We start from the raw sequence: 19886 nt of genomic DNA, 5'->3' as shown, positions 1-19886 counted from the left end.
ATATATATGTGTCTATAAAGTTACGTATATGTGACATTTGCTGATGTTTCTAATGCTCAGTGTTTAATACTGCAAATGAAATATTATCAATCTCAAGACAGTCTTTGGATTACTCTGTTATGTATCTCACTGCATTTCAGAGGTATTTTTTGGTATTTGCTTTCTTACTGTTCATTGAAGGATAACGTACAAAATGTTAGACAGAAATACATGAACCAATTTTATGATCTCAAAAGCTCCAGTGACTACTGAGTAGATATTTTTCCATTTGATCAAACAATCAAAAATTGAAGGCTCAGTCCTGCAAATGTTTAGACATACGAAGAATTTTACACCCATAAGTAGCTCCTGGTGATATTATTAAATTTCTGGAAGTTAAATTTTTCAGAGCATGCAAATACAAATATGAGCAATATATTAACTGTTAAAAGCATTATTTTTGATATAAATATGCTCTTTAATTATACATTCTATTTGACAATAACCCATTCAAAAACATTCTATTAAAAATCACTGATTGGCCTTTTTTTACGTATGGTCTTTTAAAGATTTATTAAAACAAATCTTAAAGGATTATTTAATTATTAATTATATAAGTTATTTTGAACTCAATAACATAATGCATTGGAAAAAAAATCCATTGCTATAGCTTGCAATTATGAGATGACTGTGCATGAAAATGTGTATTTTATAGTCCTTTATAATTTTATAATTACTCTGTTACATTTATTAAATTTTAGAATATAAAGCAGGGCATTCTCTAAGATAGCATTCAGCTGTTTCTAACAGTCTAGATCAACCATTTGTTTATGACAGATTTTGTTGTTGTTTTTTTTTTTTCAGAATTGGTGATACATGTTCAAATTTTGAGGTTTTTGACAAAGGTTTTAGTTCAATGTAAAACTAGATCAGCTGAATGGCTTTCTTTTTATTTTAGTCAAAGTCATGTTTTGTTTGTCAGGAAGACTTTTATTTAACAAATTCTAAAACATTTTTGAAAAATAGTACTTTCTCAGGAAATTGATGTGGGTTTATTTTTATATTGAGGTTGTTCAGAAGAAAAAAAAAAGAAAAAAAGAAGACTCACTTTCTAATACAAAATTGGTACTTCCTATAATGGTTACAGATATGCCAATAAAAACATGTTTAATGGAAATTAATGAAAAGTATTGTAGCACCCAGTACAGTCTTACAAAATATTTATTAGTGAAGAAATACAATACAAAAGATTTTAAAGGTCGGATCCTACAATGCTTTGCTGAGCAAGGTGGAAGTTAGAAAAGAATGCAGCATCTGACACTAACTAATTTATTTCTGTTATGACATGGATGCGTGATCTCTGTATTGCATTAGTCATTTAGGCCCAGATACTTAATAGCATAGAACTCAATAATAAATTTTCTTTTTAGTAACTGTCATCTAGCCCTTTACTTATTTTATATATATGTATTAAATAATTTTGAAGTTTTCACAAAACATTGAAAACTTCTTTGCTTAGAAAAAGTGCATGGATTTCTTTGGGTGTTTGGCCTGCCTAAGGACTGCAAAAACTGGCCTTAGGGAAGATCTAATAGGAAACCTATTAAGTGACCATGAGATCACACATTAATCCCACCTCTGGGATAAAATCTAACCCTACCTTTTGACTGAAGTGCTAAATTCCTCCTGGTCTGTCATCAGCACTTGCATAATTACTTCTTTCGTGGTTTTGTAACTGTCTAAAAGAGACTGTGCAGTATCAAGCTTAATATATCAATAGCTGCAAGTCCAGACACCACATTTCACATCCTTAACAATTTCATTGGTTTTTTTTCTTACATGCATCAATGACTCATTCTTTATGAAGAAGGTTTAACCCCCAATTTAACTCATTATGTCAAATTATTATACTGTTACTTATGTTTATAATATAATAATGACTTAATTAGAAATATTGAGAATGTAATACTTTTATTGAAAACACATACAAAAGAAAACAAAACTAATTGGCTGTTAACGTCAGTGGTTTCTTCCCATGTCCGTCTGTAGCTTTCTGAAACTGTTCTGCCAATTTATTTTTTTTTACTTATGTCAAATTCTCAGTGGAGAAGATGTGAGATTTCTAGCCAGAAAGGTAAGTAAGAAAACATGACACTTATTCATGCCACATAGATTTAATAACTTGCATATTTCAAGGTACTAATTGTTAGAAAAGTTTGTAAAATTCTTTGTTTCTAGTAGATGACATTTAGATCTGCTACTGATGAATTTCATTCTAAAAGAGTGCCTTCTTCCAAGTATTTCAAACTACTTGAAAGCCACATCTCTATAACAGATGCATACAATATGCTGGTATTTCTTTGGAAACCCCTTTAATGAACTACCTTATAAAGTTTTTGTTCAGGGATGATCCAGGGTACACTCTAAATATTCTATGCAGGTACAGTATGAAAAGGAGAACATTATTTTAAAATGTGGTATTACAAAAGTTTTGGGTTTTGTTTTGGGACCTTTCTGGTGTTTGTTGTTTGGTTTTTTTGTTGGATTGGGTTTTTTTGGTGGTTTTTTTTTTTTGGTTTGCAGTTTTAATAAGGTAAATATTATTTAAATGAACGATACAGAGAATTTGTTTGGACAATAAGGCAAAGCATCATCTTCTCTGTGATTTTGCTAGCAGATTCAGTAAATATTTATTAAGTAAGATTAGAAGGATTCAGTAAGACTAGATTAGAATTTATTTAGCCCTGTAATCTCAAACGTTTTATATGAATATACAGCATGTGTATTCATCTGATTCTAAGATTTCAGTTGTTACATATTCTACTAGATAATTTCTGACGGTTAGTTATTCTTTGAGCTGCTTATTTTTTAGTCCCATCTGAAAGTCTCCAACTAGACACAAACAGAGCTAATTTTTCCTCTTTGTTAAATAGCAATAATTTTTAAAATGTTAAATAATATAATAATTTTCTCATTCACCAATATAAATGAATGAGAAAGTGCTGGGTGAAAAACAATTCAGACCTTTTCATAGTATTAAAAGTATCTGCATTAGTTCTCATGTTTTGGGGGTTTTTTTTGATCTATGTATGCTGTTTAATTTTTTCGTAGCTGAAAAATTTTATATGAAAGGTCCCTATATTAAAAATAAATAAAAATACCAGAATATGTGGTATAATGATTAATTTCAACCGGGATTCCAGGTATACAAACATCAAATCCTGTCCTCCACATGTCACAGCAATCATCTCAATATGCAAATTGAACAAATATGGAAACATGCAGAAAATACTGATAGAAATATCAGGCTTTCTCAGGTAGAAATTAAAAAACTAAACAAAAGGATACAATAACTATAGAAGATTACTTGGATGTTTTTGTTATATTTTTCTGAATTTTTAAAAATTATTGTACCAAAACCACGCAAATCTGAGCTCCAAAATATGTGTATGCAATATATTAATAATGAAAGGGGTATCAGTCACTAGACTTATTTGAACTAATGTTCAGATCTTCAGAAAAAAATACAAAAAATCTGTCTAGATGACGACTCAAACAGAAATCTTAACCAAAGTCAGTATTATTAACACTAATATTAATTTGGACCATGTACCCCTTTAAATCATATTTACTTTTTCAAATTTGCAATCTGCATATGATAATATTCACTTCCTGTCTTAAACCACTGGGAGTATTGCTGTGTAAGTTGAATAGTTACACATTTCAGTGGCAGAAGTGATGTTTGAATGCAGCTTTTATTAGCTTCCTAAGTGCCCAGTGCTGTTCCCATTGGCAGTGCTCCCATTGACTTCAATCAGGGCAGGAATGGGCCCTAATTTTGTAAGGCACTTTAGGATCCTTTGGGAAGAAAGGTGTTAGAAGAATACAAGCCATAATTATCAATTAGTTGTCAACAAAGTACTCTCACAAATATCTCCCATGTTTACAGAACATTGTATTTTAATTTCATGTTTCAGTTTGCTGTAGCAATTTTTATGCTGCTACTGGATTATTATTTGTCCTGGCTCTGGGACACTTTGTGACACCATAATTTCCAAATTTGACATGAAGAATTTTGATGCCTGTGTAATAGGAAAAAAACAATCCAACAAAAGAGATTATTCTAAGATTAGATAAAATAAGATATACCAAAATACCTGTCCCTTCTCTGACTGTGCTGTCCTGACTATAGCTAAAACATCCTTTCTACACAAGAATCTGGCATCAAGGGTTGAAAGGCTGTGCACACCTAAAAGGATGCTTACAAGTTTAAATTTTAGGAATCTTCTAAGTATTAAATACTCTGTGTTCTGTACGTTATTACTTTTGCATCTCTTCATTTAGACAGTTAAATTGAAATCTTTGATTTAACTTCTAGTAACAAAAATACTTGCTTTAAGAGTCTCTGCCCTGAGAATAATTGCTTTCTTCACAGTATTAATAAATAATTTTGACAATGTTAATATTTTCAATATTTAAAATGCAGAGATAAATATAAATTTATCATATTCTCAAATAATGAACCCAGTAAAATGAGCTCCTTTTAATCACTGAAGTGGTCATTTAAATTGTTTTAACATGGAGAGGTCCAAGGCCTCTTAGCAATTGTTCACTCACCTTCCAAAAGCCCTGTGAGTCCCAAAAATAGATATGACCTGTTTTTTTCTGAGCTAAATGAAAACGACAACAACAATAAAAACAACTATTCTTATTGAAATGTTTGAATGACAGCTATTTAACATCTCTATAATTCATTCAAATCCTGCAATCTCTATTCAAATAAAAAAGAAAAGCCTCACCCTGTTTTAGAAGACAAGACAAAAAGAAGACATTCAGAATTTATAGCTACTTATATTCTATATACAGCTTGACAGTTCAAATATCTAAATAAATAAAAAAAATTCATTAACCCTCCTGGTACCTTTCTAGCATTAGGCTTAAACATTATTATTGGTAACCTTTTCAAGCCAGCAACATTCAACTGAAAACAAAAAGTAAGCATTTCAGAAACTGAACTAGTTTTAGCTTTGAAGGTCCTCAGGCCTTCTCAAACATATCAAAATGCTCTCTGATGCACACACCTAATTGTATATTTTCTACATGAGTAAATCCAGAAAAGACCTTTTGATAGGAAGAAAATACTTTTGTAACAGTAATCATAATCCTAATGTGTTCATAAACACTTCCTCCTCCATTAGACAAACCAGAACTCAGATTAAGCATTGGCATAAGTCTATATATGTCAGAATATATTCAAATTCCAAATTTCAAATATAGAAGTATGCAACACAAAAAACTCTGATGGAACCCTATGGGACAACTCACATAAATAAAATTTTCATGTGGAAGTAGTCATATAATCAAAATCTACTTTGGAAATTATGTCTTTTTTGCTGTGTTAAATTATTTTGTTCGGATTGAGAAGTAATACTGAATTTTGATTAAGTGAACATTTGTGAGGCCTTACATTGACACACAGACCTGGAGATAAGGGTGCCTAAGTCTAAGACAAACATAAAATAAAATAGTTTCACTATGTAACTGTATATTGAAGTTACATAGTATTGATCAGACCAAAGAATTTTTTGGTATTTCACCACAGATGATTATATAAAGCAGTAAGTAATTCTCATACTTTTAAACAGCAAATGAGGCAAAAATAACACATAATTTAACATTAAAGAAAAATAAATCTATTTGGACAATTGCTCATAAGATAAACAGTATGAAGACAGACTGATGAGATGGGAGTTTTCTTCCTCCAATATTAAAGCTCTGATCCTAACTAAATCTAACAAAAACTTCTTAGTAATCCAAGAAGTCTTAAGAAATATTTCATTACAGATAACACTTGGTATATAAAATATACTGAAAATTATAGAACACATTCATTGTATAAAATTATGCATGGATGAAAAAAAGTATTACCCATCATAAACACATTCAATTATATCTCTAAAAACTGATTAATTTAGAATCATTATCTTAACTACTTCTCATATTTTAGAAAAAACTTTTTGCAAGAGAGTAGTAACTTTTTATTCTTTATGAAAAATTGTTCTTAAGGAAGGATTAATGTACCTGTTAGTACAATACGCATTAGTAGACTCTCACCATTAAAAATTATTAAGTAATATATTGCACAATAAAACAAATAGATTCTACTGTTCAACATGATAATATGGCACATTGCCATTTGCTTGTTGGAAGTTATTACTTGTCAGGCCAAAAAATTTAAAAATAAACATTTCAAACCAATCAGAAATTGTCAATAAGAAGATGAAGATCATTTTATGACTTAAATTACTCTGCTGGAAAGCTTCATTATATAAGCACTGTCTAATCATATGACAAATCCTGTCTTTGCACAAGGTGCATTAAAAAAAAAAAAAACTAACTGAAAACAAACAAACAAAAAATCCCCTAAAAAAACCAAAAAAAATCTGAACTATGTGGTGCCCCAGACACATGTACATATAAATGCATGTTTATGCAGGCATGCAATTTTTTGTGTTACAACTTTACACAAATGATGCTACAGGTAGAATTTAAAAAAAAATCCTACCTAAAACATAATTTTCTTTGACAACCATGAGGATTTTGCTTAAGGTGTTACACCTGCAACAAAAAAGCTGCAAAACCAAACACAACTCTTCACTGCCTCACAATGCAAGAATGGAGAGAGGAGAAACATAGACCATGTGATTCTCCTTAGAAAATCAATAGCTATTTAGAAGAGTACAATATTTTTCTTTAAAAGAAATAAACACACTGAGGAACAATAGCTTAGATCCCTTTGCACACAGCCGTGCTCTGTACTTAAAATAAAAAGCAGCCTTCAAAGCAAAGGCAGGCAGTTTGATTCAGTAATGTGTAGGGAAAAAAGAATGACAGGGAAACATAAAATTAAAATAAAAAATGTGTAACTGCTAAGTCTCTTTCAAAGAGTTAGAATGTTTTTAAACATTAATGTTATAAACTTGAAGAACCCATCAATATACAGTTTTTAAAATAATTTCCACCACCAGTATTGACTACATTGCATGATATGTTTGGATGGAAGTAAGGCAAAAAAATCCACCCTTAAAAGACCGAGCATAATTTAATCACTATAAAAATAAAACAACCTTAAGAAACAGCCAAAGCTGTTACTGATAGAGATGATATAACCAGATGAGATTGGAATCACCTTTGTAGCAGAGATTTTTCTTAGGCCTGTTAGGCCAATAAACAGTCTCTAAAAGGAAGAGGAAAAAAAACCATACAGTGTAAAGACATTACATGCTTCCAAAAAAGTAAAATCAATGGGAGAATATTCATTCACTTCAAAACCATCAAATATACTGATTAGGCAATTTTTCCTTTGATGCACTTTTCATCATCACTAAAAGAAGATATTTATACTTGGGAATAAATGATTCAGCAGAATATTCATTCTTTGAAAGTGGTTCAGGTCCTTTGATGTTAGTGTAGGCATTTCTTACAAATTTAAAAACAGAAAAATGTATATATTCTTGACTTTTGAGCTTGATGTGAAGAATATTGTACTCTAGATACTTTGTTTTGTTATAAATTACCAGATGCCATCTAAGCAGCTGTGCAGCACTGTATGTAACTACAAAATAACCTCATGTAACCACATCATTACATCACTTATAAAAAGCTGTATGTATGGCTTCAAAAAATATGAGAAAACTACTTAAAATTGGATAATTAATAAATATTAGATAACTTAATGACATGTATTCAATTCAATTTAACAAACTGACAACCTGAAAATGCTTTTAAAATGTTTAATTTTCCATATTTTAAAAAAGAATTGACAATGATAAAATTGTATCATGGCTGAAGAGTTCCAATGCTGAGAACAACCCTGTTATAATTTTCAGCAGAAAGCAACTGCCACTGGGACTAACAGCTTTATTATAGTTGTAACTAAAAAACTGCTTAGCTCAGCATTTAGAAAGTTCAGCATTTAGAAAGCAAACAAATCTTTGTCATTACTTGTAATAATTGAATAATTAAGTACTGTCATGAATTCAGTATTTTAAAACTAAATTCAGATATCTAAAAGAAAGACCTTTCTAAGAACTCTTGCCTTTGTCAAAAATACATTTATGTGTCTATTTATCCATTTGACTGGACAAATTAATTGCTATAGTAGTAAAGTTACAGAAAGTCAATTTTAGGCCAGTTTTGCCATGTGATATTATGCCAAATATGAAAGGTAGATGCTTAAAATACTGGAATATTAATGCCTCTCAATCCATATTCAGCCACTTGAAAAATGGATTTGAGCCCAAACTTTTCCTAGCAACTCCAACTCAAAATTTATATTACTATATTAGAAAAGTTGAAGCATTATATGACTGGACTGATTTTCTGGCGATTACTTGGATATAGCATTTATCTCCTACATATGCTCTATGAAAAACTTTTCTTTCATTCCAGGCCTAAAAGGTCTCATTACTTACATGGAAATATTCTTACATCACAGTAAAGACAATTTTAATTAAAGAAATAAAAGTAGATATATGTGTAGGCATACATATATATCTATATATGCATACTTATATATATGTACACATACACTTTCATATATATACACACACACTTGGCTTTTTAAAGTACAGGTGGTAAAAAAATACAGATGTTTCAAATAATAATCTAGTTGACAATTAAACACTATTTTCAGAAATTCAAAAATTGGACTAGACTTTTATCTTTCAAGTTTCAAGAATTTAACTCAGTGCTTTTGCTCTAAGCATTTTTGAATAAAGTTGATATGATGTCTAACAAAAGCAATCTGATACTTTTTCCCCTTCCTCAAATACAAACATAAACTTTTTGCCACAGAAATGATACAAAATTACCAAATGTATTAATAATCTAGACTTCACAAAATCAGATATACTGTTGAAATCATGAGAAAAAAAATATTTTATTACATTAAATATTGAACTACACAATTATTTTTTCAACCTTTTATCTTATCCCAGTCTGGATATTTTTGGAAGATCAACCAGAACCATGTCATGATATACAAATAGTAATCTTGTGTCCAGCCAGGAAAAAAAATCATTTACGTTTGACACGGTCTAAAGTTTTCTGCAAAATTTAAAAATACTGTAAATATAAGCCTGCAAAATTGCAGCAGAAGTAGTTGCATCTTCCATGGCAAAAACACCACAAAGGGAACAATTTTTATCAATAGGTATTTAATCTAATTCCAGGTTTTGGGACCAAGTCCACCGAATTAAATAGACGTATGTTGTCTGTCATTGTGGTTCATCCTTCTGAAGAGCTGCATGTTTATCTGTGGATGGAAACTGTACTTCCCATATAACCAGCACAATATGGGCCAAGATAAATTTTACCGTGCCATATCACTGAACACATTACTGTTCAGTTAATTTATCAGCAGATTGGAAATAGATGTGATTCATTTTGGAGATACACAGCAGAGCTACTAATGTTTGTAATTACTGTATTCAAATGTTTACTGTACAAAACAAAAATACTAAGAGAATGGCTTATTTCAATGACAAAAAGCCAGACTTACAAGAGCAAGGTAAATATTTTGCAAGTTCCTCAAGTCAATGGAATCCAGCTGTGTACTTCCACAACTAGAAGCAAAATGTGGCCCATTAGCTGTAAGTTAAATAGTTAATTTGATAACCATTTAATTACAAACTTCATTACACTTTATTTCTTTGTATATTCAATTAACTAGATGCCTCTTGTTCCTAGGACCTAAATATGCCTTTTTTTCTGCCCCACCTCTGTTCTGTTCAGTGTTTTAAGAACAAACAATTATTCTAAAGCGTAACAGTGTTTAGCATTTCTGGAGTATCATCATACTGCTAGAAATTCTGAAATGTAGCTGAATAATGAACAACAAAAAAATAAATTGCAAAAACTTGTAATATTAGAATAATATTTATACACAAATGGAAAAACCACAAATATGTAAGACAGTATTGCTGGACTGTAATGAGATCTGTGTGCTCTCTTTTCAGCAAAACACATTGCAAAGCTTCTTAGAAGGGTTGGGAAAAACAAATAGTGTGGCTGCCCCATTCAGATTGCTGCTATCCTGCCCACTTCTCTTACAGAAATACCTTACTCATCAACTCCTCCATCCTCTTGTCATTCCTTAGCTTGAGGTCCTACATTTTCCAGGGTAAGTGGATGCTGCCGAATAGAGGTACAAGTTCCCTACAATCAAATAATCAATAGAAATGTGACGACTGTTTGAAGGCTGACAGCTATGGCATTGTGTCTGCCATTCACTTCCTCTTCTCTCCCCATTTTTCTTGTTTAATGTCAGTAGTGCCAATAGCATTCTCAGTTTTGCATAAGACAGCAAAAGATTTCAGTCTCCTTCTCTGGTTTGGAGACGCTGTAATTCAGTATGCCACTCTGTAACCTAATGAAAGGCTATTCAGGTTCCCTGGAGACACTGAGCAATATAAAGAACCTGCCCTCTAAAAATGAAGGAGTTCTTGTTTACCCTGTCCTTCAGGACTGTAGTGCCTTAATGGACTCGGCCCCCTGAGAGGGAACCATATGCATTAAACAGACTCGTAAGTTTCTGTAAGAAACAACATGCTGGTCAGACATTTTAGCTCCAGCTAAACAGAGATCTAAACAACCTAAAAAACCAGGATCTTGCCTTCCTATTTTCTAACAACCACAATTAGCTATTCTTGCCTTTCCAGATATATCTTCTACATTGTGTTTACCACAGGTCATAATCTCATTTTTATGCTCTTTAACCATTAAAAAAAATTACTTCAGTAACTGAATAATAACTAAGTTATTATGTCATATGAGAAAAGGTACCACCGTATCTGTTTTCCTAAAAGAAATTCCTCTAAGAAATACCTATAGATTTATAAAAAAGTTAAAACATAGAAAAAACATTAAGAAATTAAATATTATGGTACGCAGAACCAACTGAAGATGTTTTCACAACCTTAAGTGACCATTAAAATACTGGATGGTAAAGATATATGTATTAAAAATAAAGGTGTGAGAATGTGGGCTCTAGAACTACTGAAGTGGAAGCTGCATTTTTGTCAGACTTTTAACTGATGAGAGGACTGACATAACATCTGGTGTTTCCAACAGTGTGTAGGAATGTCTAGAAATTCCAGGCTATATCTTCTGGGATTAACCACTTGAAATTCAGATAATTTTGTTAAAGATTAGAGTAAAATATGAAATATGGGAGGGAAGGGAAGGGAAGGGAAGGGAAGGGAAGGGAAGGGAAGGGAAGGGAAGGGAAGGGGTCTCACTCATGTTTTGTTTCCAGTAATTTCATTGAGAAACCAGGATTCTCTTCCACTTTTTTTTTTCATCATAGAGTTTCATGCACTTATAAACTTTTGAAGTAAAATGTGAGACCACAAGAGTGATTCAATAAGCTCAATATTACTTGTCAAAACACACACAAAAAAGAGGGGAATATTACTTTAATAACTGACCTAAACCAGTCTGATACCAACCAAAAATAATATTCAGAATTCTCAAAATAGGGTGGATTTTTCTTCAAACAAGTTATTTTATCTTTTATCCTCTTTTTGAATCAGAGGCACATCTCTCTTTGCCAATTTCTATTCCCATCTACTTTTTTTTACAATAATTATCCACAGATGATATAACATTTTAGCCATTGAGTGGGAACTCCTACTTCCATTGAAGTCCTCATTCACAAATAGCCCTTTCAGATATGTCACAGGATGATTACTGACTAAAGAATATTATTTTTCATTCTGTATTATTTTTCAAGGATTTATCTTCAGGAATGCACTTTCTGTAGGTAATTGATGTAATTTAATCTTTTTCTCCAGTAAAGCGAGTGATAACATGATTTTTTTCTACTGAAGGTGAGTTGTCAAAAAGATTTAAATTAATTGTTCTGGTTGGAGTGTAGACCATTAGAAAAATCCTTCATTAGTAGTTATTAAATGCATGTACAACACATAGAAACAGCAGTACTACCGACCTCAGAAATGGCAGTGTCAGAATGAAAACATAAACAGAATGTCAAGGGATTTCTTTCAGCTATTTCTTACAAATCCAAGCAATTCCTGCTCATTTACTCATTTGCGGATGCTGCCTCTTTGTGGCAGAATGCCATGCAAAATGTACCTTTGTACTGACACCTATGCAAACTCATAAATATGAGTTTAGAACCACACAGGAAAGATATATATACACATGAACAGACACCAAGTTTGCAGGAGCTTCTCCTTCAATCCTTTCTGAGCTAGCCTTTCTCTGGCAAAGTCAGCGAGGCTGAAAATTTTCTTACTTATACCCATTTAACAACAGAATGCCTCTACTGAGCTTAAATGGAAGAAGAACCAGGCCACTGGTTTCAGCAATAGTTATAAAAAGAGCAATTCAAAGTTAGGGCTCCAAAACTGCACCTCAGGCAGCCACACACACATCCCTCACTGGTGTCAATGGCAAGTCTGCAGGAGAGAGAGAGCAGTGAACAGAATAACCATTTGTTATGTCTCTTGTGACAAAAGAACACTCCTCAACTCTGCATTTCAAACTGAAATAACATTCCACTTACTAAACTGTCCAAGCTAAATACAGTCATGCTTGTTTTTTGATTTTTTTTTTGCTTTTGCTCAGTGTGGGTGGCATAGAGGGAAGAACACACGCCAAGAAAACATTTTTCTTCATTTCCAACAGACCAGTTATACAGCTTTGTTTTTTTGTAGAAAGTGACAGATTGTACATGGGTAGGAAATTCAGAATAGAACAGAGCCCTTTTGCAATAAAAGATGTACTAGTGAGCAACTCTGGGAACAATATTAAATATAATAACCTAATGAAGAAAGAAAACACGTGAAAATCACTTACCCTGTTCCATATATTAAAGAACACCTCAGTAAGGAAACAAAATACAAATATAAAACTATCCTATTCAATGTGTTTTTGAAACATACACCCCTGTGTTGCTTTCTGACCCATGTTATATATGCTGGTAATTACCACATGTCAGGTTTCGAAAACAGAGAACACATTATGTTTTGCCTAGACCTGTTAGATCTTTTTCATGAGCCTTAACTGCTAGTAAAGAGAATCCAATGCACAAACAGATTATTTTGGTCAGAAATTTTAAAGTTCAGATACTCATTACTTCAGGATCTTACATTTGAAATATTTACCAAGTGTTTATTCAGAAATTATTAAAAAAAATCACATGTGCTGGGATACATATGAGACATCAGTTGTCCCATCTTACAGTGACGCTGTGTTTATGAATATCCTTGCCATTGCCTGCTGCCCAAAGGGGTAAAGACGTTTTATAGAGATGTGTACAGTCCATCATTTGGTCTTTCAGGATGCCAGTAAACATGTGGATCTGTACAAGTGCAATTGTACTTGACTAAACAATCATAAACTGGCTACAACAGTTGCAAAATCATATATTTTGGTTAACTAACAGAAAATTAAAAAGAAAAGGAGAAAATGAAACTGACAAATCAAAAATGAAACTTTTTTTACTGATAAAATGAATGCCTTCTACGTGTCCCTCACTAGTTTGCCCAACCAGACTCCTGAGCAGGACGTTGCTAAAAGACACATTTTTTCAATAAAGAAACATGATTTTTTTTTCCCTATTGTGATCAGATTTTATATCTTAGATTGTCTGTTAAGATTTGGTCATAACTGGCATTAGCTATAGAGATTTAAAATGTCTTTCTGATACTGTGTCAGATTTGGGAAAAAAGCTCTCACTGTAGTGCAATACTTTAAAGCAATCCACAACCTTTGGACCCCATCCTAAAAAAAAAACAAATCCCAAAAAACAAAACACTCAAACATTCCAGTATTTTTACTTTTAAAAAGAATTCTGCATCCTCTATCCTAATTTTTTGGGCTTTTGACAAACTTTGCCCAATGAGTGAGTCTCCAGAACTAGACGCATTGGTAAAGTTGTTCATGTGCTTAAGTGCCTGCAGGATGAAGGCCTAAGCTGGGACTTCTTTCACAAACAGATACTCAAGTGAGTTAAAAATTTGCAACATTAGGCCCTAAAATAGTGAAGGAAAGAGAAATGCTAATGTGCATATAAAAATAGGTGCTACAATAAAATATTTTTTTATATTTCATCAATAAGTTATTTCCACTAACCAGTTATGGATCATATATCTCTGCACTCTTTAATGATTTGTCCACATCTACAGTGATCCCTTTAAAGATCATAATATATATTTTTTTTAATTCAAAAGTCCAGAAAGTATACAAACACATCCTTAAAAAAAGGAAACCTTGTATTAAAGTCGGGGTGTGCTAATCTCTCCATAAAAGCCATTTAGACTCACCCATGGCTAAAAGGGGAAAATGTGCGCTGTACCCTTCAACCAGAGAGAAAACTAAAATAAAGATTGCCTGTAAAAGAAAAAGAAAAAAAAAGGGGAAAAAAAAAAAAGAAAAATAACAAAGCAGGACCTGAACGTGACCTGACAAGAAACCAAGTAACCTCCTGCCACCTCCCCCAAACACACATGGACACCGGCACAATGCCAGTGTGGTGCCCATTTTACACAATAGGTGGTTTCCGACTTCCAAATGCAGTAACACAGAAAAAAAAAAAAAAAAACCAAAAAAAAAACACCCAAAACCAAACCAAACTGAACAGCACACCCTTTCAGAATCATTCCCCGAAGCTGAAAAGTCCTGTGCCAAGGCACTTCACCCTACAATAAAACGAATTAAAGGGGGAAAAAGAGGAGGGGGGCGAGGTGTGTGTGTAGGGAGGTCAGCATTTACGTTTCTTTGTTTTGCGTGTGATTGTTAAATACAAATACTCTAGAGAAGGAGCTGCTGAGACTGGCGAGGGGACGGGGGGCGGGGGGGCTGTTTCTCAGAACTGGCTGAATGTGGTCTGTTTTTCCAGCACTTCGAGGTAGTCCGGCTCTGCGTTTAGTTTTGCTTTTAGCTCCAGATACTCGTTCCTGTTGGGCTCTACATAGACAGTACTCGGGGGGCTGTAGAGCACCGTCTCCCGGAGCCTGGCGTCCCCCGGCCCCGGGTGCAAGTACTGGTGGGCACGCCTAAGGTCATAGTTGGGGGAGTACGTGTAGGCGGCGGGGAGCTTGGGGTAGTCGGGGAGGGTGGAGCCGGGTGTACCCAGCGTGGAGGGGGTGTGTTTGTCGGGCTCCAAAATGCCCCTGTAAAAGCGATCGGCGTCTTGCACCGGCGAGAGCAGCTCCTCCCGCGGCTCGATGGTGCTCACGCTGTACGCGGGGCTGCGCGCCGGCGCATCCTCCCCGCCGGGCGCCGGAGGCGGCGGGGGCGGCGGCGCGCTCCCCCCGGGTGGCAGGGGGTGGCTGCTGTAGGTGACCTTGAGCTCGTGAAGGTCTTTGTAATCCTCGCCCGAGTTGCCCTCCCGGGAGCGGTAGATGGGGTTCTTGCACATGTGGCCCAGGGGGTGCGGGATGTACTCGTAGACGTGGCCGGCGGGGGTCTTCACCTTGGGCAGCGCCGCGCCCCCGCTGCCGCCGCTGCCGCCGCCGCGGTGGGGCGGGTGCTGCTGGAGGTGGGGGTGGTGGTGGTGGCCGCCGCCGCTGTAGACGCTGTACTGCATGTTGAAGGAGCTCACGTCGGAGTTGTTGGCGCTGGCGTGGTCGCCCTGGCCCTTCTTGCGCCGCTTCATCACCAGGACGAAGAGTCCCGCCGCCACGAAGACTGACATGATGAAGACGAGCAGCAGGCTGAGGATGAGCACCGAGAGCGGCACCGAGGAGCTGCTGCCGCCGGCGCCGCCCGCGGGCGCGGAGCCGCCCGCCGCCGCCGCCGTGCCATTGAGGCGCACGGTGGAGGAGGAGGGGGTGGTCCTGGCTGGCAGCTGGCCCGGGGACGGCGTGGGCGTGGAGACGACGATGTCCGAGTAGTCCGGGCACAGCAGCTCCGCCCGGACGGCCCGCATGTCGCTCTGGGCAAACTTCTTAGGGGACTCGCAGATAACCTGGTCCACCAGGACACCGGTGTTGAGCTGTTCCAGCCACAGCTTCATGCCCACCACGTCGCAGGTGCAGTCCCAGGGGTTCTCGTGCAGGTCGATCTGCAGCAGGGATTTCAGCTGGTCCAGCACCCCGCTCACCGGCAGGTAGGAGAAGTGGTTGCTCCGCAGGCTCAGCCTGTAGAGAGACAGACCAGAAAAAATGTTCCCTGGCAAAGACCTCAGCAGATTGTTGTTCAAAAACAAGAGCTGAAGGTTGGGGACAGATTCAAAGGTGCCTGCCTCTATCTCCCGGATGACGTTGTACTGCAGGAAGAGGTACTGCAGGCTTTGCAGCCCATAGAACAGCTCTGGGCTCAGCCGCTCGATCCGGTTCCCATTCAGGTACAGCCTTCGCAAATTAGTCAAATCCCCAAAAGCCCGGTCCTGAATGACCGAGATCCGATTATTGCCCAGATGCAGCAAATCCAGCCCAGTGGCATCCACAAAATCTGCCCTGCGTACCAGCGCAATGTAGTTTTCCGTCAAATACATCTTCTTGGGATTATAGGGTTTGGGCTGCAGTTCAGAAATGCTCTCAATCTTCCTCTCCTGACAATTGACATTGAGGCCCAAGTCAGAAATCTGCAAGTTGCAAGTGCAGGCAGTGGGGCACTCCAAAGGCACCGGGGATTTGGTCTGGTAGGCAATGCTGGGGCCATAGTTGCTGTATCCCAGGTCTTTTGAGGGCAGGCGGGAGGTGGGGCGCACCCTTGTCTTGTTGGGTTGGCGGGTCCCTTTGGGGGGCTTCAAGGGAGATTTGTAAACAGCTGAAGAAGAAGTGGCCACAGAGTTGACTGAGGCAGGGGTAGTGTGGAAATACCCTGTAGTGCTCAATGGTGTCTGAGGTCTCATTTCATAATCAGAGATGAGCCTCCTGGGGCAAAGCTCCTGCTTAGAGACTTCATCCAAGTCTCGACCATGTAAGCGGAAAGGGGTCTCGCAAACCACATCTCCCACCAGAGCGGAGTATGAGATACTGTCCAGCCAATCCTTTAGAGCAATCAACTCACAAGAACAATTCCAGGGGTTTTCCTCCAGCTGCAGCTCCACCACTTTATCCATGTGCTGCAGGAGGCCCACATAGGGCAACAGCTTCAGCCGGTTACCCCTCAGGTCCAGGTGAGTTAAGGGCACAAAACGGAAGAGGTTGTTGGGCAAACTGGAGAGGAGGTTATCATTGAGAATCAGCACCTGCAACAGATGCAGTTTGCTGAAGGCATTGGGTTCAATGACGCTAATATAATTATAATCGACCTGTAGGTATTCCAAACTCTCTAGCCCAAGGAAAGTGTCATCCCGTAAAAGTTCCAACTTGTTATTGTTCAAGTGCAGCCTCCTTAAACCTCTCAGACCATGAAAGGCCCCAGTTTCGATGTCTTGTATGTCATTGCTCCCCAGATGCAAAATCGAAGCCCCCGTGTAATTGACGAACTGGTTTGGGTACAGCCTGTTCAAAAGGTTCCCAGACAACAAGAGGTGGTAAACAGGGAACCTTGGCGGACTGATCTCAAAAAGGCTGATGATCCCTCTGTTTTCACAGCTCACTGTTAAGATGCTGTCCTTCTCCTCACAAGGACATGCATTATCACAGATTTCCCCATAATACTCGATGCTTTCTGCCCAGGAAAGGACTAGTGATGTTAAAGCAAATGCGATCGTCTGCAGCATCCAGATATGCATTTTTTTGTTGAGGTCCTGTTCCAAAGTTACTGTAGAGCAGCAAGCATACATTTTATTTCCTGTAAGGATAAGGAGAAAAAAAAAAAGTAGCATAATAGGGTAGCCCCATAACATTTGAAAGGGAAACAAAGTTTATATGTGTCTTCAGTAGGGTAGAGAATGGACTGTTCACCAATCAAAAAAAACCCCCTCCTGTCACTTCTAATTCCCACACTTTTGGAAACTGGATGACATGCCTTGATTAAAGGGTTGATAGGCAATTCCTTGTGAGTCAAATGCCTGCGGTGTCTAAAAAGGTGAGGTCACAGTAGGAATTGCTCTGGTTCTGTTAATGTGGGGTGAATTTCAATGCTTCTTTGGATTTCCTTTTCACAACCAGCCCCATAAATATACATAAAATGGCTGTCAGTTCAGTTTCATGTTTCTAATTTAAGAGAAAAGAAACACCATTTTATGAGGTTTCCCACCTCCCCTATTACCCAGCTCCCTCTTCCCTTCAGAACCTCCCTGCTGAACCAGTGCATCAAGGTCTTCCCCTCCTTTTACCTTGATTTTAAACTGGTGATGGAAATACCATGGTAGGAATCCAAAGAAAAATGCTCAGTGCTGAAAATGGCATCTTAATTCAACAGAGGGAATACTGACACATTCTCCACATCACACATTTTTTTAAAACTCTTTTATGCTGGTGGTTTTTTTTCCTAGCTTTACATTTACAAAGCACACACCCACCCACACAGACATGCACACACACGCGCACACACACACACATGCACACACGCGCGCACCCCCAGATGACTTTTGTGCAGGCATTCTTCTGTAATGAGATTAAATACATTAACCTCCTACTTCAGTGCTCTTAACAGCTCTCTTCAATTATGGAAATGGTTTATCTTTACAAAAGCAAATGATATTAATTGATATGTGATCCCCTCCCAAGTTATACACAATGTAACAGAGCTCATTTCAAGCAGAAGTCTCCTGTTCTCTCTCTCACACACACACATACATACTCTCAAAAAAATGTTTTAACCACTCACCCAAAATTTGTGAAAAATGTAAAACATGCAGGTCATCTTCGGAGTCTCATCCATATCTGACATAGCGCTTATTCCCAATGTTCTGCAAAACTAGCCTGGTAGAAGTGGAGAGATCTAAATAGGTCTCATGAAAATATCTCATTGCCAACACTCCAAACATCAGAGTTACTGATTATAAGCAGCGATGGCTGTCAGTGCTCTTCATCGTTTAGGGAAGAAGACACCCAGGCTGATTAAAAGCCAAGGAGGGTAGAAGGAAAACCCTACCATTGACCTACGTCAGTAATTTAATGTCCAAATTCCACCTATCTGGAAACAAATCCTTTCATTTTTTGCCGTCTTTCTGACTCCTCGTGGCTTTCTTCTACTTCTGCTAGTCTAAATGCAACATGAATAGGGAAAATAAATGCATTTTGTGTGTCGGTAGGGGAAGACTAATAAATCATCAGGTTTAAATGCTGGGATCTTGGACCAGGCTTGCATTTTCTATCGTCCACCTCAGAGCTCCAATCCTCATGACACAACTCTGGTTTGGAGGAACGCATCCTAAAAAATGAGAAGTCTCAGTACTGCAAGACATCTCCTGTGGCATCAGGTTCAAGGCTGCAAAACTAGCACTTGCAGCAAAGGCAATCATGCAGCAAGAAATCGGAAGTCTCCGTGAATCTCTCTAATTCTGACCAGACGTCAACTGGATTGGAATTACTCAAAGCAAAAAGGCTTCACTGCATAAAGGCAGCAGAAATCTTACTCAAAGGCATGTATCTAGCATATTTTTTCTCAGCTCGATCAGATCCATTCATCCATTAACCAACAGTTCTTCGGAGAAGAAAAAAAACCCCCACAATGACAACCTATTGAAAACCTGCCCGGTCAGTGTTAAACTCCCAGGCATTTTACAACTTTAATTCAATTATGGTTAGCAAAAGAGGCAAATACAATTTTCCCTCCCTCTCCCTTTCCCCCTTCTGTGACATGAAAAAAAAAAAAAAAAAGGCGGGGGATGGGAGGTAAAGAAAAAAAAGTTGTAGCTGGCTATATGCAAGGTTGCAATCCCGCCCTGGAAACCCCTCTGTGATGACTGTGTGCTGCTGTTCGCCAGCTCCCTACAGAGGTTCAGATTGAGGGGGGGGGCAGGGGGTGGGGGCGACAGG

The 19886-nt window shown here is 37.1% G+C and overlaps 1 protein-coding gene across 1 annotated transcript; it reads right to left on the bottom strand.

Moving 5' to 3' along the window:
- Window positions 1-13155: 13155 nt before the first annotated feature.
- SLITRK5 (SLIT and NTRK like family member 5) lies at window positions 13156-18793 on the bottom strand. Its single transcript, XM_039714674.1, has 2 exons — window positions 18733-18793; window positions 13156-17751 (listed from the first exon to the last, which is right to left on the bottom strand). The coding sequence occupies exon 2, from the start codon at window positions 17741-17743 to the stop codon at window positions 14873-14875; it is 2871 nt and encodes a 956-aa protein (XP_039570608.1). The 5' UTR covers window positions 17744-17751; window positions 18733-18793; the 3' UTR covers window positions 13156-14872.
- Between the last annotated feature and the right edge of the window lie 1093 nt (window positions 18794-19886).

The sequence above is a fragment of the Passer montanus genome, unplaced genomic scaffold (assembly GCF_014805655.1).
Source record: "Passer montanus isolate IOZ18808 unplaced genomic scaffold, ASM1480565v1 scaffold30, whole genome shotgun sequence".
NCBI lineage: Eukaryota > Metazoa > Chordata > Aves > Passeriformes > Passeridae > Passer > Passer montanus.
This window is presented reverse-complemented; position numbering and strand designations above follow the sequence as displayed.